Source organism: Tursiops truncatus, chromosome 10 (genome assembly GCF_011762595.2).
Source record: "Tursiops truncatus isolate mTurTru1 chromosome 10, mTurTru1.mat.Y, whole genome shotgun sequence".
In the NCBI taxonomy this organism is placed as follows: domain Eukaryota; kingdom Metazoa; phylum Chordata; class Mammalia; order Artiodactyla; family Delphinidae; genus Tursiops; species Tursiops truncatus.
In genome coordinates, this window is record NC_047043.1 from 28,327,300 (window position 1) to 28,349,633 (window position 22,334).

The 22,334-nt window shown below is 41.9% G+C and overlaps 1 protein-coding gene across 5 annotated transcripts in view; it reads left to right on the top strand.

Annotated features, from left to right (window-relative positions):
* The first annotated feature begins 1,688 nt into the window (after positions 1-1,688).
* Positions 1,689-22,334, top strand: part of ADGRF1 (adhesion G protein-coupled receptor F1) — a 39,511-nt gene continuing 18,865 nt past the window's right edge. The window contains exons 1-9 of one of the 5 annotated variants that reach the window (XM_073810643.1): positions 1,689-1,771; positions 1,924-1,999; positions 11,783-11,860; positions 13,331-13,482; positions 15,596-15,653; positions 17,528-17,671; positions 18,639-18,812; positions 20,752-20,852; positions 21,881-21,939. In XM_073810643.1, coding sequence (XP_073666744.1) covers positions 13,414-13,482; positions 15,596-15,653; positions 17,528-17,671; positions 18,639-18,812; positions 20,752-20,852; positions 21,881-21,939 — 605 coding nt within the window. In that variant the 5' untranslated portion in view covers positions 1,689-1,771; positions 1,924-1,999; positions 11,783-11,860; positions 13,331-13,413. Of the gene's footprint in view, positions 1,772-1,802; positions 2,000-11,213; positions 11,377-11,782; positions 11,861-13,330; positions 13,483-15,595; positions 15,654-17,527; positions 17,672-18,638; positions 18,813-20,751; positions 20,853-21,880; positions 21,940-22,334 lie in introns of those variants that run through there. The other 4 variants (XM_019949987.3, XM_073810644.1, XM_073810645.1 and 1 more) reach the window with 4 other exon arrangements.

Genomic DNA, 22,334 nt, shown 5'->3' on the forward strand with positions numbered 1-22,334 from the left:
ATCTAATCCTAGGATGTTAGACATTGGATCAACTGAGTAAGAGTATATAGTTCTAGAAGTCCTCGACCGTTCTTATTGAATGGAAATTTGGTCTCCACGTACCATTGGTGGATCCCGAAAATAGGCAGAACCCTGCAGAAAAAGCACATGAGAAGAAAGGAATTAACTTGACTAAATGATGAGATCAGCTTTATTCCACCCAGGCTGGTGGGGGACACAGGAGAGATGGTTGATGCCCTTGAACTATTGGAGGTTGTCAGAATGGCTTTGTTCTCTTGACAGCTCTTCCACTGGACCAGATCCAGACCTGGTCATGAAGAGACAGGATGAGGACCAAGTGGCCCAGATGGTGTTGGAAACAAGAGGATCACATTGAGTTCAGGCCTGATTGGCACTAAAGGTATTCAGAATGAAAATATAGACCCTAATATATTGGGAATATTGTTCACTCTAAAAAAAAAAAAAAAAAAAGAGAGAGAGAGAGAGACTTCTGTTAGGTTTTAGTGCCCCGAAGACCATTTTGTCCTTCCTGAGAAAATGGCTGCTTCCTTTTTTCTGATAATAAGAACAATGTATCTGACTAGCTTCCTCTTTTCATTGCTAGGAAGCTCTGTCCCTAGAGTTACATTTTAAATTTACAAAACACTGTAACTACCTCATAGGTTTTTATTTACATTCTTTTTCTTAGTTGACTCCCTACTCTTTTTTTATTTTATTGGAGTAAAATTGCTTTACAATGTTGTGTTAGTTTCTGCTATACAATGAAGTGAATCAGCTATATGTATACCTGTATCCCCTCCCTTTTGGACTTCTCTCTCCCGCCACCATCCCACCCATCTAGGTCGTCACAGAGCACCAAGCTGAGTTCCCTGTGCTATACAGCAGGTTCCCACTAGCTCTCTATTTTACATATGGTAGCGTATTTATGTCAAACCTAATCTCCCAGTTCATCCCACCCTCCCCCCGCCACCATGTCCACATGTCTGTTCTCTATGTCTATGTCACTATTCCTGTGACTCTCCACTCTTATAGTTCCCCTTTTTATAGTTCATGTACATACATATAGTTTATGTATAGAACATTTATGTTTCTTTATTTCTATTCTAATGTAATTTTATGCATTAATATTGTAAGCTGCCTCAAATCATTTGTAAGTTATACAGTGGTTTAAAGTGTCAACTACCTCAAGTCATTGGTAAATGTGGAGTGTCAGCTTTCAAATCGGATGACTCCTTAGAAAGAAACTTATGAAAGAAGTTAGTAAGGTTTAGCTCGAGGTTTTCTAAGGACAAAGAATATACCGAAAGCATTTGCCCTGGGCGTGGACGCCGTTGCTCTCTTTTGCCCACCCCCATTACACAGTATTCCACCCAGAAGTCCGAGGTGCCTTTGTCTGGGAAAGTAGCAGGTTGATTCTTCAGCCTTGAGTGAGAAAGTGGGAAAAGGAAAAATGATATCTACCTCTCCCCATACCTCCCTGGAAAGACCCACCTCTCCGCAGCTGAAATTTATGCATGAAAGGCTACATTCCTTCTGCTTTATGGGCTATGGCCCTGGGTGTCCAGAGGCTGGATGTGAAAGCTTGACAGAGTGGCATCATGTGACACGTGAATCTAGGACAGAAGTATCCTGCATTCCCCTAGAGCATTTTTCTCCCATATTCCTTCTGTGATTTCTGTGTGCTGGGAGAATCATTAGGTCTTGGACTCTGAGCTCTTTCCTCTTACCAGGCCTGTTAGGGACTTAAGTGGGAGGGAGAGTCAACATAAAGGTATTTCTCTCTTCCTTCTTGAAGGGAGTGTGTTCTGGGCTTGTCTGCCTACTGGGCAGCAACGTGCTGCAGGAGTTGCTGGTGAATCAGTGGCCTGTACACCTGCCAGCGAGCCCCTGTGGCTCAGATATTACGATTATCTTTCCAAACAGAACAAGAAGTGATTGAGCCACGGTTACACCAGAGGAAGGGCTCCCTGGGGCTGTGATGTGAAGAGAGGAATCACAGGTAAGCCTCAAAGCTGTGATTTGATTCCTTAGAATGTGTCTTACTATCATCCTTATTACCTGTTAATCTGAGATGATTTTTCCCCTCCGCATGAGGAAAACTCTGATTTCAATATCCCATTTCCTAAAGAAGGGTAACTAAAGGAAGAGAGAATGGAAAAAACAATGAGCAGATACGACAGAGTTCAGCTTCTCGGTAATTATATAAATCGAGATGTTTGGTGAGTCTCAGACTAGAGGTTTGCTGACTCAAAGCGCAGCCTTCTCTCTGTCGATTGCAACACGGTAACCCCTATTCCTGGGGGTGTGCCTGGGAAATGGATTGACTGGCATAAAGGGTAATTGTTAAAACGTCAATCTCGCGGCTTCCATGAAATAGTCATAGATTTCCCCTCGCCATCTCTTGAAATAAAAATATTCTTGATAGGATCAAGTTTATTTTCACTTTAAGACGAATTAGTTTAAGCTTTGACCTAATTGGTATATTTCCAGGAAGTGCTTCCCAATTTAACTCCTTCCCTAGACTCTAAAAACTCCACAAACTGACCCTTTTAATCCTTTCCTCTGCTCCCTCCCCCAATAAATATAAAGTGATACACTTGAAAATTAGTCATTTTTCTTTTCCCTTTTTTTCTTTTTCATGAAGAATTAATTTATGCAAACCTGATATTCTATGTAATCCATCCAGGCCAGATACTAAATAATGAGAAGTTACCAAAGGAGGTATAGGAAGAAGGTCAGGGTGGAGAAATGTGGAAAAATGATGACTTTGGCATTTCCATGGAGAAATCCATCAAACTAAACCTGATAATAACACACATAGGCTGGAAATTACAGAGACAAGAGAAGTAACAAAAACAGATAAAAGTACATTCTATAATTTATCAGAGTATTAGCACAAGCATTTTGTTATGTTCTTAATAAAACCACTATTAATTATTCAACCATAACCCAAATTTAAAAGGATTGTATATTATGTAGCCACATATAGTACTTTATTCAACCATTAACAAGTAACATAATCTTGAGCAAATTATTTAGCTTTCCTTATTCTGGTCACTTGATTTGCAAAATGATAGCCATGAGCATGAAGTGTTAAAATGAGAGCCTGGGGCTTCCCTGGTGGCGCAGTGGTTGAGAGTCCACCTGCCGATGCAGGGGACACGGGTTCGTGCCCCGGTCCGGGAAGATCCCACATGCCGCGGAGCGGCTGGGCCCGTGAGCCATGGCCGCTGAGCCTGCGCGTCCGGAGCCTGTGCTCCGCAACGGGAGAGGCCACAACAGGGAGAGGCCCGCGTACTGCAAAAAAAAAAAAAAAGAGAGCCTGTCTGTGTTGAGTCTAAGAAACTTGACTTTCAAACACTCCTATTCTGTGCATGACCACAAGTTGATGGAAATTGTTGCCGACAGGCCTCAAAGGTACATATGTCTTGCTTCTCTAAAAAGACAGTGTATTTCTTTATTCCTTTTTAAAAGCAAGGACAGGGTTCCCATCACAGGGTTTATCTCTTGTGGTGCTGAGGGTTAGGCGAGCACAATACTTTGGCATCCATGTGCCCTCTGGTGTCATTCATTCCACAATTAAAGGGATACAAATATCCTCCTAGAAAAAGTAAATGAACACATTCAATCAAACTAGGGTGTCAGTGACATTTTTTAGCAGCTTGGCTGGGAGCAATTGTGAACTGGATGAAGCAAGAGGATACTGGGTACGGAAGGACACGAGCAGTGGCAGCAGTGTGTCCCCAGGGTGAACGACCCAGAAAGTGGAGGGATGGCATCCCTAGGACAATGTCACTGAATTCACAGTTTTGCTTACAGCCGCTCCTTAAGAAACCACGTTCTACCCAATCTAAACGTAGGTCTCTGCCACTTTCAAAATGGTCTGCCTTGTTCTCTTTCTAAAGGTCTTTGGCAGGGAATACCCATAGCTACATAGAGTGTGTTTGAGCAGAGATGTGCTCACAGGATGTCAAGGTCTCCATAGTTCTGGACTGGATACACGGTCTTGATAGCTATGAAAATAATCTTAGAAACCTGGAGGGATGGTGCAAAAGATCTAGAACATCATCCTCTCTCCCATGCCCAGCTGGTTCTAGCCTTGCTGAATTCCACCACTGTAGTACACAGAACTGGGCGGGGAGGCAGGTGGGGTGGGGGTGGGGGGTGGCTTCTTACCCCGCGCCCCCCCCCCCCCCCCGCCCCAGCAAGCCACAGATAATCTCATCAAGGCTCCAGTTCAACGGCAGATGAAAACCTGGGCTCTGGCATGTTGAGGCCAAAAATCCATAAGAATTAATAAGTGTGAAAGTGCCCTGGCATTCCCTAGAATTATAGTAAATTTCCCATGCACAGTCAGTTGAATGAATAAAATGCAGAGGTGAACAGCCATGAGGTATGTAGCCCTAAAATGTGCAAAATATAGTTAAATCTTGTTGATGAAGGTCATCTGGTCTTCATCGTGTCTCTGGGTCCTCAGTGGGAATGTCAGTCTTTGATCCCCAGAGGCTCACAAACCATGGAAACTCTAGTGTTTTGTTTTGTTTTGTTTTAAAGAAAGTCTTTTAAACTAAAGACTTTAAGTAAAGTCTTGAAGATAATTTCCTCATCACTTGCTTCTTTCTTATAAGACAAAATTTTTAAAAACCTGATCATAAGAATTCCTTTATTATTAGGGATAAGCAGGCATTTACTCTAAGTTTGTGGTGTTAGGACAGCTTTGTCACAACAGAACAGATTCACACCTGCAAAGTTTTGGGTAAAGAGGTTTTGTATTAAGCAGATTATATTTTCCATGACGACTTTTCACACTTGTGTTTGTACGTTAGCCTAATTTTGCTTAAAGACATTCCTGTGTTTAATCTCTTAAGAGAATCAGGCTAATTATTTCTAAGAGAACAACATATTTCTTAGGCATATAACACTCTTCTACATTGTCAACAAAGATGCCAATTAAGCAAGTAACTAGCAAAAGAAAAGACACAGATAGCATAGAATTTAAAAAATATTTAGGTTAGAATTTTATTATATGACCATGTGCACCTTTAACATTGATAAAGAATTTTACAGGCGGTCTTGATAAAGAATGGTTTAGTCAAGAAATGTAGTTAGCATAACTGGTTATTCATTTGGAGGAAAATGAAAGTAAACCCCTATTTTATACCGAAACCTAAAATAACTCCAGAAGGACTGAGAATTTTAAAGTATATAACAAATGAACTAACTCACTGAAAGAAGCGTTAGAAGATAATATAGGAGGATATGTTTACCATCTTTTTATAGAAAAAAAATTCTTAGCATGACCCCAATTTAAAATCCATAATGGAAAGGATTGACAGAGACATTCATTGATGAATATCTTAAACTTTTGTGCCGAACAGGACAACGTAAAAAGTTAAAGACCAAAGACAAATGATGAGCGCATATCTATAACACGAGTGACAAAGAGCTGATATCCATGCTATGATGAGCTCCTAGAAGCAGTTCTTAAGAAATAGGTGAACATTCCAACAGAAGCACTTTGGACAATGACTTAAATAGTCAAGCCAGAAAAAAATATATATAAATGACCAATAAACATCTGAAAAATGCTTAATTTTATTAATAATCAAAGGCATAAAAATTAAAGCAATTAGATAAATATTTGCCTATCAGTTTGGCAAATATTATACAGATGTTGGGGCCAGTGTGATGAAACAGGCATTTCTACACCTTACCAGGGACTGTAAATGGGTACAAATTAGGAGGGCCATTTGGCCATGTCTATCAAAACTCAAAATGTAATAACCTGGAATTAAAGATGCACAAGAAGAAGGTTAACAGAAGGAACATTTGAGGCAGATTATAGGAGCCTAAATAACAAATTTGCCATGATAATGTGTTAGATTTTCATCTGCACATAACGTGAAGCCCAGAAGGTTTTTGAATGTGGATTGGCATGACATTTGCAGGATAGGTAGAATGCCAGGCAACTGGCTTTATTTCTAGAAAAATCATTTGGAGAATATCATTGGAAAATGTGCTTTTACTTATTAGGAAATTATGATGAAAACACTGTTCATATGCTTAGGGAAGCTTAAAGAATGAGTGTTTTTTGGTAGATTTGTAACAATTGAGGTGTAGCAGTGTGAGCACTGAATGAAAAGTCAGATATTGTTTCACTCTTATTTAAAAATAGATCACGCAAGAACAGTTTGGAACATCTTTAATCTGACCTTTCACCCATGAAGGCCCCACAAAGCCCGTTCTGTAGGTTCTTTCCAGTAGGCCTGATGAATTGTGTTTTCTCCCGTGCAGAGCTGAGTTTCTTTGGACACTGGTGACACTCACATTGTTAGGAGGATAGCTTTGAAACATATATTCTTCTTTTTCCTGAATAAAGAAAGCTTAATTGTCAGGAACTCGGATGGGGATCATGTTAATAATTGTGACTAAGCAACAAAACGAACTGGGCCCAGAGTCCGAGAGAAATAACAGGTTCTTTGGGGAGAGAAACTTAAGGAAATAGTCAATACATTCTTTCTATTTAGAATTTAGGTTTACCCTTCTCATTTTACACAAGTGTAAAACCCAAATAATTCCCACTTAACTGCCAAATAATCAAAGCAATACATATGAAAGTATTTTGTAAATTAGAAAGAATTATCCTATTTCTTCTTATGTAAATATCCCCGCCCTTGAGTGCGGTTCTGGTACATTTTTCAAGCAAAAGGTCCAAGAGGAAGGTCAAATTCTCTGGGCTTTACTGATTGTCAGTAAGAAAATTCGAGTGGGGAAGATGGGAAACAATGACCTGGGGATTCCAGGAAGGCTGGGTCCCCAGTTGCTAAGCTGAAGTCTTGACTGAAGAAAGAGCTTGGCACCTTTCCTGGAATGCCATTAATCATGCTTTAAGGGCTTGGTGGTAACTTGTGTTCTACTGAACCATGAGTGACAGGAGCAAATCCTCAGTTACAGGGGGTTGGAATAGAGCCAACCCTTGAGGCTGGCAGTCAGGCTTTTTACAACAGGATTGAGCTAGACTTGTCTGTGAGTGATAAACTCAACCAGTACACCCAAAGCAGTATTGGGTGATGAGCTAAGAACGACGAGTCATTCTGTATCTCTTCTAAGAAACAAAGCACAGATAAATGAATTTAAAAAAACCAGAATCCTTGTGAGGAGGGAGCAGACAGCTGAGCTAGGCTGACAGCACCAGCAACAGGAGAAATGCTCTCTAGCTGAAGTTCCAATTCGTGGCAAAGGACAGAAGGCCTCGTCAGAAATGTATCTCAATTTTTGGATGGAAAAGAATCAGATAAGAGGCATGGTCACAAACTGGACTCTGAAGGGAGATCCATTCAGTGAAACATCAGAGAGTTTACTTTATTTATTTATTTATTTATTATTGTTTTTTGCGGTACGCGGGCCTCTCACTGTTGTGGCCTCTCCCGCTGCGGAGCACACGCTCCGGACGCACAGGCTCAGCGGCCATGGCTCACGGGCCCAGCCACTCCGCGGCATGTGGGATCCTCCCGGACCGGGGCACGAACCCGCATCCCCTGCATCGGCAGGCGGACTCCCAACCACTGCGCCACCAGGGAAGCCCTCAGAGAGTTTAAATAGGGAACAGAGAGACCCCAGCAACCCAGCAGTTGTTTTCAAAAGTAGGTCTGATCATGGCTCTTGGAGTTTCCCCAAGTGGGTGGCACGAACACCCTGCCTGGGAAATTGGAGGCGCTCAATACACAAGGCTCTCGATACACAAGTGATTGGACAAATCAAAGTTTAGCAGATTGGTAAAGTGTTGCAAGGAAAGGGACAACTTAGCTAAGTAATTCCTTTTGTCTCTTCCAGCCTTCCAACTCCGTAGTTCTTAAAAAACCTACCGCTATTCTCAACCGAAGGGCTTAATTCTTATCAGGTTCTCAGCCCATCTCAAAAGATGTTCCGGAATGATAATAACCAGTATGAGGAGGACACAGGAACAGAGTCCAGTAAAAACAATTTAATCTTTCTAGACTCAGATTTGCTGACTGACAGACACTAATGAAAAGAACAATTACATATACAAATAGAAACTGGGAAATGGGCATATAATAATGGAATCTGAATGTGAACAGATCTGAGGGCACCCTATTTTCTTGCTTACTTTATAGAAAAGGAAACTGAGTCCAGCAAGTCTTCTTTTTAACTTTCACAAATTCTAGCAGATAAGGGACAATGCTGAAGTTAGGGTCTAATTCATCTAGGTCTTTTCCCACTAAGTTTATTCAACATGAACACACTAAAAACATGCTGCAATATAAAATATGTGTTTAAAATTTTACTGGGAACACATGTTTATACAGACACTCACTGAACTTTTAAATAACTTTATAGTCCTTCCAAAAGAAGTTGGTCTAGCTCATAAAAATTACCAAACCACCAAACATTTTTCCATATATGACATTGGTTATCTTTTCCGTCTCCCACCTATATCCCCACCTGTCTTTACCACATCTGCCTACTGAAAGGAATGCAAAGAAACTCTTCTCAAAGGCAAATGGCCCAAGGACTCCTATACAAAGGCAGATCCCAATGAAAATGTGTCCAAAAACTTATAAAATAAGACGTAAAATAAAACCGAGATTTTAAAGGTCCTCTGCCTATTAATCAGTTCTATTTGAATCCTGATTTCTTTCAGATCCCAGCTGGAGATCTGTTCTTTCCATTTGTGTGTGTGTGTGTGTGTGTGTGTGTGTGTGTGTTATGCATGTGTGCACATGTGAGTCCAAGGCAGAGAGGAGGGTGACAGTTCTACTGGGAATTCTTCTATTTATAGAGGAAGAAACATAATCCCATACATATTGATGCCAGGAAAACAGCCCGAGTTTAACTCTGCCTAAGAATAGAATGTTGCTAAAAATGCTAGAAAATGTATGTGAGAGCAGTGCTAGTTAAGCACCACTGTTGATAAGGAGACAGCTGTTGATATAAATAAGTGATATTTGGATCCGTAAATACATAACTGGAAGATTGAGGAGACAATGGGCAGCTGTCTCCAGAGGCGTAATAGCAAATTCTAATGATTGTTCTCTAAAAACTGAAGGACAGGGATTATCAGGAATGAATTCACTTGAATGAATTCAAGGAAGTGAGGGGAGTCCCACCACGGCCAAGTCTTCCCATGGATGCCAGGGCCTCCCATGGACGCCCGGGCCAACACAGCTGTAGGTCAGGCATCGCTGGCCCCCAGCTGCACAGAGAGACGTGTGTTGTAGACAAGCACACACACTCTGATGACAAAAACAGCTTCTCGTCTATGGCAAGGGAACATGGATTCTGAGAACTTTTTTTAAAATAATCAGGACCCTTCCAGTTTAGAAGGGACGTGCTGAAAATACCACGGGGTTTGCCTCTAGGGAAGGCAAAGTTAAGTTGGATTTAAGATTACACCTCAACACACACACACACACACACACACACACACACACACACACACACACAGTATTTCTTGACCCTCTTTAGAGTCAGATAACTAAGTCACTGTAAAAATGTATTTTTACTACCTCCAAGCTGGGATCCCTCCATTGATACAGTGTTAGCTATCAACCCAGGGGCACCTTTTATTTGACCAGTTAATTTGCCTCAGATTGAAGTCAAATTCTGACACAATCCAACAAGTAACTACAAAAACTGGTGGTGAGATTGAAACGCTAGTCGTACTAATATTAGCAGCTATCAATCATTGAGGCTCACCACCTGTCAGGCGTTGTTCTGAGTCCTCTATATTCAATGACTCATTCAATTCTCCGAAGAACCTCTGAATTAGATACGACTTTCCCCATCTTATAGATGAGCAAACCGAGGCATAGAAAGCCTAAAAAAGTGTCAAAAGGAGTCCGGTTGATAAACGCCAGGACCTGAAGCCTTTGCAGGCTAGCCACAGAGCCCGTTTTGACCCATGCACCCGGAGATAACGATTTTCCTCCTTTTGATTAGTTGTCAAATACAGTCCAGTTAAATTTGAATTTCAGAAAAACAGCTGTAATTCTGGACAATGAATAGTGTCCCAAATATTGTGTGGCACATACGCACACTAAAACATTATTTGTTATTTATCTGAAAGTCAATCTTCCAACCCTACCCCAGAGGGAGCTGAGTGCACCAAGGGAGCAAAGAAAACATTTTGATAAATTTGACGTTTGGTCCCAAATCCCAAAGGAGAATTCAAATCACAGTATTAGCCTCGGGGCAGAACTCTTTTTCCCTCTCCTAGAAGCAGTCTAGAATAACAGCTCTCAAAGCTGTCTGGGGGTCAGCCTCGCTTGGGAAGGTTTAATAACACACATGGCTGGGCCTGGTCTGCATAAGATTTAGTAGACTTACTGTGGGATAGGGGCACCATTATTTTCAAATGAGCCCCTAAGTGTTTCCTTGTCTCCTTCCCAGCTCCTCCCCCTTTTTCATAATCCGGCTATTCATGACTGGCCTATAGACCAGTGACTGGGAATCACTGGTCTGAAACCCTGATTATAAGTTCCAGTTGACCACTTCTAGCCAGTCCAAGGAGACAGCCCAGGCTCCACCCTCCAGTGTGGGAAGAAGAGAGAATTAACAGGCTGAGAGGATGAGAGAGTTTCCTCACACGCTTGGAGCTGTCACCCAGGCCTCCTCACGGTGGGTTTGCAGCCTCAGGCCTGAATGCTACATGCGAGAAAGAGATTTTTCAAAAAGAGAGAGATGGAGAGAAAGAGCCATATGAGGGCCAGGCCTCCCGTTTGGAAGCAGGCCCTGGCGCAAGAGAGAGGGTAGATCATGTTAAAAATTGTCCCTGGAAGTGGAGGAAAATTGGGAAAGGGGCTGGAAAGAGCACAAGCTCCGTCTGCAATGTGGCTGCACTCCAGGAGGGTACTGGGAAATAAATTTAGCAGGACGTGGCAATTCACCAATAAATAAACAAACAAACAGATATATAAATAAAAACAAATAGAAAATATCCAAAGGGCACAGAAAAAGAAGTTCTATTTCACAAAACTGTTCAGTTATTTTACATATATATAAAATTTTCATTATGTGTGAGTATATATATATATTTATATATATATACATAATACAGATATATACACACTTTATTATGTGTGTATCTATACCCTCATGTTATAAAATATGTTTCTTTCTATGGGGTCAAAAATATTTGAAAAACACCACTCCAGAGGCAAACATCCATCCCTTTTGGAAAGCAGAAAGCACAGACCAGAGCGAATAGGACTCAGAGCAGCTTTTGGGAAGGAAGATGGGGAAGAATGATCTGGAGACTGGACAGCTGCCCAAAGAACGTTAAAGCTGTCGATTTAGGGGGAGTCTTGGCAGGCAGGTGGATGGGAGCACGCGAGGACCATTCCCTAAGGGGAGAAGGTAAATACAAAACGGGTATGTGTCTCATGGCTTATTTTTCATGCTGCCCTAGAAAGCCCTAGAAGGAATCTCTGCTGACACGTAGGCACATCTGTGGGAGTCGTTACCCTGTCTCTAATGTCTTTTCTCTTTTCTTCTTTTTAATCAGTATTTTTTAAAATTGAAGCATAGTTGATTTACAATGTTGTATTAATTTCTGCTGTATAGCAAAGTGATTCAGTTATATGTATATATAAATTCTTTTTAAAAATATTGTTTTCCATTATGGTTTATTCCAGGACATTGAATACAGTCCCCTGTGCTATACAGTAGGACCTTGTTGTTATCTATTCGATATATAAAAGCTTACATCTGCTAATCTCCGCCTCTCACTCCATCCTTTCCCACCTGTTCTCTTTTCTTGTAGGTCAGAGAGCAAAGCCTGAGGCCGCACTGTTGGGATGGCAAGGCGTGTATGAAGTTTAAAGTGCACCCAGGAAGCAAGGTAAGGGCTGGAGAACCAACCCTGGGCTTCTGTGCTGCTGTCCCCAGGCACTTATTCCAATGGTGGGTTACTGAGCTTGGGAATCATAGCTCTTTATCTTTTCCTATGGAGATGTAAAGAGAAAGGGAATTTTATGACCATGACTATGGACTTTTGTCTAAATTATTCTGAGATAACCATGAACTTGAGGACAATTTGTTGCTAACCACATCAACTATGAGGAAGGCCACAGGGAAGTATTCTTTCATGTTCTGTCAATACTGGCCAATAAAACGTTAAAAAAATTTTTTGTTAACAAAACCCCACACAACATAAAACATACCATCTTAGCCATTTTTAAGTGTAAAGTTCAGCAGTGTTAAATATATTTACACTGTTGTGCCACAGATTTCTAGAACTTTTCCTTTTGGCAAAATTGAAACTCTATATCCACTGAATAACAACTCCCCTCTACCCCCTCCTCCCAGCCCCTGGCAACCGCATTCTTCTGTCTATTTCTATGAGTCTGACTTCTTTAGATCCTCATATAAGTGGAATCATATAGTACTTGCCATTTTGTGATTGGCTTATGTCATTTAACATAATGCCCTTAAGGTTCATCCATGATCATAGCATGTGACAGAATCTTTTTCTTTTTAAAGGCTGAGTAATATTCCATGCCCAATAAAATTTTTGGCAATGATGAAAGTGTTCTGTGTCTACACTGCCTAACATGGTAACCACTAGCCACATGTGGTTATTGAGCACTTGAAATGTGGCTAGTATGACTGAGAAACTGAGTTTTTCATTCCATTTTATTCTAATTAAAATGAAATTTATTCTAATTAAAAGTAGACTGTCACATGTGGCTAGTGGCTACTACATTGGACAGAACAGTTCTAACTCGTGATTTTTTTCATTGCCACCAAATAACCTGTGTATAAATGATTAAATCTTGTGACCATGACTATGGGCTGAGTTTTGTCTAAATTATTCTAAGATACCCATGAACTTGAGCACAGTTGGTTGCTAATTACATGAACTATGAACAAGGAACTTTGCTGGATTGGTTCACTATTATTTTTATGCTGAAATACTCAGAGTCTATCTTTATATTAATGGTTCTAGGGTCCTTGGTTATTTGAATGCCTGTCTTTACTGAGATGAAAAGAAAACCTCAGTGAAATATAAAAGGCTGGATGTTAAATGCACCCAGCTACAAAGTAAAGCAAGCCATGATTTTAAAATAGCCTGTGTTGAGTCAAATTTGATCACTTAGATCAAACTTAAACGTAGAACAGAGTTCTGGAGAAATTTTCTAGTAGGTTTGTAAAGAGAAAAATTCACTAGTTCTGCAGTGGGAGTGGAAGTGATGTTGTCTCTGGGGGAAAAATATAACCATATGCTCAGGGCTTCTGATGAGCCCAGCTAGGCTTTACCCCTGTGTGCATTTAAAAATGTTGGCTTGAATGACTTGTTTTTGTGCCTCAGCCTTGCATGGCGCACACGTCTAGTCACAGACCGTGACTCCAGCTGTTCTTGTCCTGTCCAGAAGCAGGAGGGGCCAGGGGAAGATGAGAGTTCCTACGCCCTGGCTCTTCTCCTTCTTCATGATCACCGAGGGCTGGAATGGCTTCCTGGGGGTGAGTTTGCGTACGTCCCGTTTTCTTCTCTACCACCTCCCCTCTGTCCTTCTGGCACTTTGAGCGTCTGTCACTCTCTAGGCAACTGCAGTGACAAAATTTCATAGACTTGGCATCAGAAGTGCTGGGTTCTTGTCTCAACAATACCAGCATTAGCTGTGTGGCCTTGGATGAGTCACTTCATCTCTTGGAGCTTGGATGACCTGACTGCAAAAACCGGGATCTTGGACTAGGCCATACTGGAGATGTTTTCTAACTCAGCGCATCCTCTCCTATGGCCTCTTTGATGGAGGAAAAGCATATAGATCGACATTAGCAGTCCTTGGCCTCTTCCCTATCTATACTCACTTTCCTTTTTTTTCCCCAATAACCTTTTTTTTTTAATTGAAGTAATAATTTACATATTTTAGTTTAGTTTACATAGTTAATTTACAATGTGTTAGCTTCAGGTATACAGCAAAGTGATTCAGTTATACATATATATATGTATACATATATATATTCTTTTTCAGATTCCTTTCCATTATAGGTTATTATAAGACTTTGAGTATAGTTCCCTGTGCTATACAGTAGGTCCTTATTGTTTATCTGTTTTATACATAGTAGTGTGTATCTGTTAATCCCAAACTCCTAATTTATCACTCCCCACCTGCCCCTGTCCCCTCTGGTGACCATAAGTCCATTCTCTAAGTCTGTGAGTCTGTTTCTGTTTTGTAAGTAAGTTCATTTGTATCATTGTTTTAGATTCCCCGTATAAGTGATATCATATGATATTTGTCCTTCTCTTTCTGACACACTTCCCTTAGTATGATAATCTCTAGGTCCATCCATGTTGCTGCAAATGGCATTATTTCATTCTTTTATATGCCTGAGTAATATTCCACATCTATGCCACGTCTTCTTTATCCATTCATCTGTCAGTGGGCACTTAGGTAGCTTCCATGTCTTGGCTATTGTAAATAGTGCTGCTGTGAACATTCGGGTGTATGTATCTTTTCAGATTAGAGTTTTGTCTGGATAGATGCCCAGGAGTGGGATTGCAGGATCATACGGCAACACTATTTTTAGTTGTTTTAAGGAACCTCCATACTGCTCTCCATAGTGGCTGCACCAATTTCCATTCCCACCAGCAGCGTAGGAGGGTTCCTTTCTCTCCACACTCTACTCACTTTCTTGATGCTTTCATCTGGGGTCATGGTTTTAATGTTCTCTGCATGCCAATGACTCCAAAATCTGTGTCTCCTTCTCACACCTGTTCCCTGAACGCCACACTCACCTATCTACTACCTACTTGATATCTCCAGTTGGGTGCCAATATCCCGTCAACTTAATATGTCCAAAATTAAACTCTCGGTTTTTTCTCACCAAACCTGCTTCTCCTTGCCCATCTCAGCAAGTGGTATCACTGTCTCTCCAGCTGCTTAGGCAGAAAAATTATTATTACGCTTGACACTTCTCATAATCCACGTCTAAACCATTAGATCTTTTTTTCTGGTTTTCTCTTTAAAATATATCCAGAATCCAAACACTTCTCACCAACTCCATGGCTACCATCCTGATCCACACCTTCATCATCTCTCACCTATATTATCTCGGTAGCTCCTGAAACACTCTCATTGCTTCGGTGCTTGTCTATTCCCAACACGGCTGCAGGATTGAGCCTTCTAGAAAGTGGAGCAGAGCACATCTTTCCTCCATTCAGAACTCTCCAGCGGGCTCCCATCCCACTCAAGCAAAAGCTAAGCCCTTGCCACAGCCCGGAAGGATCTACAGGACCTGCCTCCCTAGAGATACTCTCTGACATCACCTCCTGCCCCGCCTCCCCGACTCCACTTAGCTGCTCTGGCCTTCACGTGCCAGGCATATTCTTATCCCAGGGCCTTTGCACCTGTTCCTCCCTCCTCCTGGGAAGTTCTTTCTCAGGGATCCTTCAGGTTTGTGCTCAAAAGGTGCCTCAGCAATGTCCTTTTCTGCCCCCCTCCCCCACCATCCCTGGCTTGCATTTTAGATCCATGATTTCAGTTTATCTGGGAAATCCAACGAGGCCTTATGAAATACAATATGACCAAGCCTCGCTGTAATTCTTCTTCTTTTTTTTTTTTTCTCTTAACAGAGTGATGATGGCATCAAAACAAAGCAAGAACTCATTTTGAATAAGAAAAATCCTCTAGGTGAGACTCCCTCAGATAGCACGGTACAGCACACCCTGGAGCCCAGAGAGCAGGGTTCAAATCCCAGGGGCGCTCCTGATGGGTTTTATGATCTTTGGCACATCGTTAAATACCTCAAATCCGTAAAACGATAATTACAGTAATTCCTTGTGAGGATGAAATACTATAATAGAGGCATAGTATCCTGTCCCATAGCCAGCCAGTAGCTGCTGCATACTCGTCCTTTCCCTCTTCACCTTGATCCCAATAATGTAATGCATGGCACAGACTTCAGTCCAGGAATGAGTTGTGGTCTGGAATTTGATTTGCGGGTCTGATGTTTCAAGCACTGTATATATTTCCTCACGGAAACAGTGGTACACACAGACGGTGGTTAGGTTCCTGGGTCAGTCCTCAAAAGCCTTTTTACGGTGCCATGAATCTGCCGTCCAGCAATGCGCTAATAGGACCATAGACCTTCCCACACTGTAGCAAGGCTACAATTCGTTGGGAAAATGAAACCAGAGCGTCAGCTTGGAATGCCATGGGAAGGTGTTGCCAGTGCCGTGCACTATCCTAAGTGTGTTAGATGAATTAAAGCCTCACAAAGATCCTCTGAGTTAGGTACAATCTCCATCTTTATTTTACAGGTAGTGAAACTGACAAGGCCGGTGGGTAGGTCGGGCAGGATTCAATGCCCAGTCAGTCTGACTCCAGAACCAGAGCCATTCATCTTTCCCCCCTTCCCCACCTATTACCTGCTTGGGCCTCCTAGCTTACATCCCTTGGAGTAATTCCCAAGGCCGGGACAGAGTTTCCGGCCTTAAGGAGATGCGGAGAGGGGTGAGTTGGTGGCAACTACAGCAGGCAGGAGTCTCCTGTAAATGTCCCGGGACATGCTGCAGCTTCTGGATTTCCTTCTGAGAAGCCTAGGGATTGATCCAGCTGCTTTTCTTCCCTCTAAATCTCCCAGCTCCCCCGGACCCTTAAGAAATGGGACAGTCTCATAGAAGCTCCCCATCTCACCTGTGCCTGTAGAAAGCATGGTCCCGTCCTGAGAGATCTAAGGGATTCTAAGAGAGTTCACTGCCGATGATAACAAAATGAGACCCAGGAAGAAAGGATGTTCACCTTTTGCCTCTTTTTCTCTGAGGCCCTTCACATTCTTAACCTGGGGTCCACAGAGGACCTTGGGAGGATTTTGAGACCCCATGGAACTTCATACAGAGTTTCATGTGAACGTGCCTAAGTGAATTCTGGGTGCGATTCCTCTTCTCTCCCAGCCCAAAACACCTAATGGTCTCTTCTTAGGGAAACAAAAGGTACTGCTCAGAAACGATAGGGTGGAGGTGAGGGTGCATCAAGGCTCAAGTAAGGTTTGCTTTGGTTTTACTCGTGCATTTCATCTCAATAGCAAACTCAGCTAATTAGTGGAACATTTGTACAGGAGAAGGAAGGGCTCTTTGGAGAGGAAAGAGGGGACTGGGGGTTTTATATCAAAGATACATCCAGGAGACCAGAGCTGGGGGAGGAGTCGGGTAGAGTGACCAGGACTTTCTCACCTCTTCTCCCTTCAGTCTTGACCCTGAAACTTGACTCTGGATGTGACCTGAGAAGTATATAAAGTCAGGAGGGCGATGCTGGGGTGGGTCAGAGAGCACAGAGCAGCTGGCCTGGCCGAAGTCAGAGGAGAGAGGTGTCTTAGGCACCTGTGGACTGTCTGATGCTTTGCTCGGGATGCTCATTTTTAGTCCATGTCTGGATGAATGGAAGTGACCAAGCCACGTCCGTGACCCTCAGGCTGAATCTGACAAGCGCTCCGAGGTCACTTGCTCTGCAGTATCTCCCTCCCAGCCTGAGAAAAGAAGCCTTTGACGGTCTCTCTTTCTCTCTAGGTCCAATCCAGGAATACGAGCTGCTGCTTCAGGTAGCCTATCGAGATTCCAAGGAGAAAAGAGACGTGAAGAACTTTCTGAAGCTTTTGGAGCCTTGCCTTGTTTTTGGACCAGTGAAGATTATCAGAGCAAAGGCCACCACGTGTGAGTCAGTCTCTGGTAACTGGGAGTGGAAATGGGGAAGGTGGTGTGTGAGTCAGGAGAGGTTAGGTTATGCTGGGGAATCAACCATCCCCCCAATATCTGTGGCTGAAAAGAATAAATGCTTGTAAAAAATATCTGGCCAACAGCACTAATGACCACCACAATGGGGTTAGGAGAAGTTAAATGATTTATCTAAAGCAAGGGTTCTCAGAGTGTGGTACCCAGACCGACAGTAGCAGCAGCATCAGGGAACTTAAAAGAAGTGCAGATCCCTGGCTCCATTCCAGACTTACTGAATCATAACCTTTGGGATGAGACCCCTCCCAGAAGGTTCTGATGCATGATCACGTTTGAGAACCATTTACTGCACACCATTGTGCATATTTTCACAACCGTATGTGGTGACTTTGCCCCATTTTTGTTTTTTTTTTGTCTATTGAAAAGGAAAGGTTTTTTAGTGGGAGTTTTAGGTCCAATACAAGCATACAGGATTGGTTAATAAAATTTTTCATCATGACTCTCAACAAAAAGGTCTCTCTGCCTTTGCCATATTGCTAACAGGGACTTTGGGGGAGTGATGCTAGGTGGATAGGAGCCTCCGATAAGACAGTGGACAAATACCATCTAGAACCCTTTAAATAACTCTCAGGTCGACATATCCTCTTCTGCTTCTTTCTCCATGTAAGTGGTACCAACTGGGCACACATCCTTCTTTTGGACGCTAGCCCCGGACACTTGATTGTTATGTTAGCTGGGTTTCTGATCCAACCTCAGTATCTATTGAGTGGGACGTTTCCTTAACCTTAAACATACTTGTTTCCGTCTTGTTTTCATCCTTACAGCTTTTGGAGAGAAATAGCTCTAGCTTTCGGTTCAGATTCTATATCAGAACCAAAGATGAGAACTCAACCATAGCCAATTTATTAACCAGGTCCCGTGAGACCAAGCTCTGTTTCTTTTTGTGCAGACTGTGGTATCCAGAACGGGGTCCTGCGCTGTGCCTGTGACGACGGCTACTCCTGGTTTCCTCCCTCATGCCTTGATCCCCAGAAATGCTACCTTCACACGGAGGGATCTCTCCAGAGCTGTGATTGTCATGTCAACAACCTCACCCAGAGTGTCCATTTCTGTGAGAGAACAAGTAAGTGTGTAAGGATACACCCCTCCCACCTCCACATGTGACAGAGAGAGAAGGACCACCGGGTCTGTGCCCCAGTGTTTCTCTCTGCCTCCCAGAGAAGAGCCAGTGTTTACAGGGAGTTGGAAGGGCAGTGATGACGTACCCTGCTAGGCTTGGCTGGACACAGCGAGAGCTTCGTAAGTGCAGAAAATTCAGAAATGCGAGCTGATGTTTGGGCGTAGTTCAGCCTGGAGGTACATCCAGCCACCTCGACAATTCTACGATCCTTCTGAGATTTAGGGAGATTCCCTGAAATTCCAAGTAGGGGAACAGCTTGAGTAAATAACGTTTTTCTTCCCACCTTCTGTTTACTTCTTTGGCCAACATCAATTTCCAGAAAATAAAAATTTAGAGGTGTGCAGGCAGGGAGCGTTGCCCAGTGATTACATTGAAAGAAATTCTGTAAATTGCCAACAAATATGTGTGTTGAATGAATTGCCAAAACCAAACAAAAGTTGAAAGTCTAGTTTAGGAGCCAGTGGACGCTGAGGGAGCTACTGCTGACTTAGGCTGATGCCCAGTGGATGATGGGGTGAGCCGCGTGACGTGGGCTCCGACAGCTTGAAGGACTTTAAGAAACGTCCCCAAAGACTAGTCCAGTTATCTTGAAGCTCCAGATTTTGGTAGAGTGGAGCAAAGAGTGAAGGAGGACCTGAAATAGCCCAGCTTTCCTGGGTCTCCCTGGGTCCCTTTCCCAGAACCACAGCAGTTCAGGTTAAGGTAACACTTCTTTATTTATTTATTTAAAAAATTTGATTGAAGTATAGTTGATTTACAATGTTGTGTTTAATTTCTGCTGTACAGAAAAGTGACTCAGTTTTATATGCATCTATCTATCTATCTATCTATCCTTTTTCATATTCTTTTCCATTATGGGTTATCAAAGGATATTGAGTACAGTTCCCTGTGCTATGCAGTAGGACCTGTTGATTATCCATCCTGTATATAATAGTTTGCATCTGCTAATCCCAGACTCCTAATCCTTCCTGCCTCAAGTAACACGTATTTATTAAACACCATCTTTATACCCAGATCTGGGGCAAATTCTGGGAGGTCACCGTGAGGCATTTCTCTTGCTGTCGATCAATTAGCAAGCTACCTGGGGAGGCCAGAGGCTGTTAACACATGAAAGAAGACAATGTGATCTCTTCAACAAATTTTGATGAAAGCCTACACTTTGAAAAGTGGTCCAAGTCTGATCCATCTTTGGGGGATACAAAGATGGTTCAGATAGGGATTACACTCACAGGGAGATTCCCAAAGTAGAGTGGGGACACACATACATGAGGTGTGTTCACAGATAGGATAGATGTGTAGGTGAAGAGGCTGGAAGGGACGTATGGATAACGTACTGTAAGAATTTAAAGGAGAGGGAGACTCTTTTCATCTGGGGCCCAGGGAAGGTCTTGCTAAAGAGGCGCATTTAACTAAGTCCTGAATGAAAGATACACAGGATTTGTCCATCCAGAGGTGGGGAATAACCTGTCCCAGAGGAGAAAAGCACCAGTGATGGGTAAGCAAGGGGTAAGTTGGAGTTAGCAAGTAGTGATTTTTTTTTTTTTTAATTTTTAAATAGGGACAACGTTTAAGCTCAGGGCCTAGACTGGGATAAGTGCCTTTTATAACCACATGTGAGTGGCTACTCATTTACCTGCTTATAAGGTCATCTTGATTATCGCACTTTCCCATTATCTTCCAAATCCACAAAAGAGAATTCCGGTTTTATGGATACTTCCTATATTACTTTAGGTGAACATTCATCATAAAAAGAAAATTGACAAAACAAAGAAGAAAGTACCAGTGTCAAATAGACGGGCTGAATTAGACTTCTGTAACTTTAAGCTATGATATATCAAGTGAGTAATTTTTATCTCTGTAAATTTCTTTTTATTTTCCATAGAGGTTTGGGGTACTTTCAAAATTAATGAAAGATTTACAAAAGATCTTTTGGATTCATCTTCTGCTATATACTCCAAATATACCACTGGAATTGAACTTCAAGTAAGCACCTTCTACTTATTACAAAAGAAATCCTTGCCTAAACGTAAGTTCAGGTGTTTCCAATTCAACATATTTATTTAACACATATTCTTAATTTTTCATTTTCAATGACTTACTACATAGCAGTTAATCACTCTACCCACAAGTGATGTACTTTGAACATTTTCTTTCAAGGAGCGTTAAGCAATTGACTTCTTCCCATTCCTTTAGTGTTTAGTTTTGCTCATTTGTTAGGGTAATATTAAACCACACCCTCTTGATTCTTTTCTTTTTTTTTTTTTAAGTACTAAGGATCTTTATTCTCAGGTCTGATATTGAATCTGTGGCTGCAGGTAATGTCACTATTTTGAGAATAAAAGTTCCCGTTATCTTCATTCTTTGCAAGTCTTCAGCCACAAAGTTACACCTTATTCTCATAATTAGATGAGTGAATCAAGCCTTCTTGATTATTTTCTGATTTTTATTTGTCAAAAGAAAGTTTTCATGATCCAAGCTCAATTGTTAACATTTGGGATTTGTTCCTTAAAGAAGCCTCTCTTGTTAGAGGCTAAAGAGGGTTACTGACCAAAATTCTGGACTTCATAATGAAGTAACATAAACTACCTCTACCTAGGATGGTGGCTTAGATGTGGTCCTAACTGAAGACATGCACAAACACTTCGCAGGCAGATTCAGTTTAAGCATCTATTGAAATCAATGGCTTATTTAGGGGAAGGAGAAAATAGATTTTGGATGAATTTATTACATTACCTGGCACCCGACCCATCCTCTAGTCTAAGCAGTTGGTTCCACATTCTTTATTAGCAACCTCAACATTAAATTATATGTGTGTACGGAGGCGTGTGTGTGTACATTTTCTGCTATCATTTTAAATGTATTTCTACAACATGCAACTACCTCTCACCATATCTCTTTCCTTTTCTTGCTGCTTCCGTTGGTTATTTATTGTCTGTGATCATTTTTTGCTCAAATGTCTTTCTTGTGTGGGAACAAAGATCAACATATTGCTCTTTGCTCTCTTTGTAAAGCTTAAAGAAGCCTACAAAAGTATCAAAGGTTTTGAGTCAGTTCAAGTCACCCAGTTTCGGTAAGTAATACAACGGTCTTAGAAGGGCATCCCTGGAATCATGCACCCGTCCTGCAGGATGCCTCATGCTGTTTCCAAGTGACCTTGACAGAAAATACGTCAACTGCTTTTTGAAGCAGGATTCTTACTAAAACTGAATAAAAGTCTGTGGTGCTTTAAAAAATCTTAAGAAGAAAGCCTATATTCTCATTTAAATGCCTTTGCGAATATAAATATTAAATGGCATTCTCGAAGCTATGGATCGGAAACTAGAATTGGAAACCCGCATGGCTTGGAAGGAAGCAGGAGGACGTGGTGTGCATGCATGGGAAGGGGCGAGTGGTGGTGACAAGGGTTGTGGGTTGCGGAGGGATGCGTTTTCTCCTTCCATAACACAGAGGGTGTGATGTTGTATA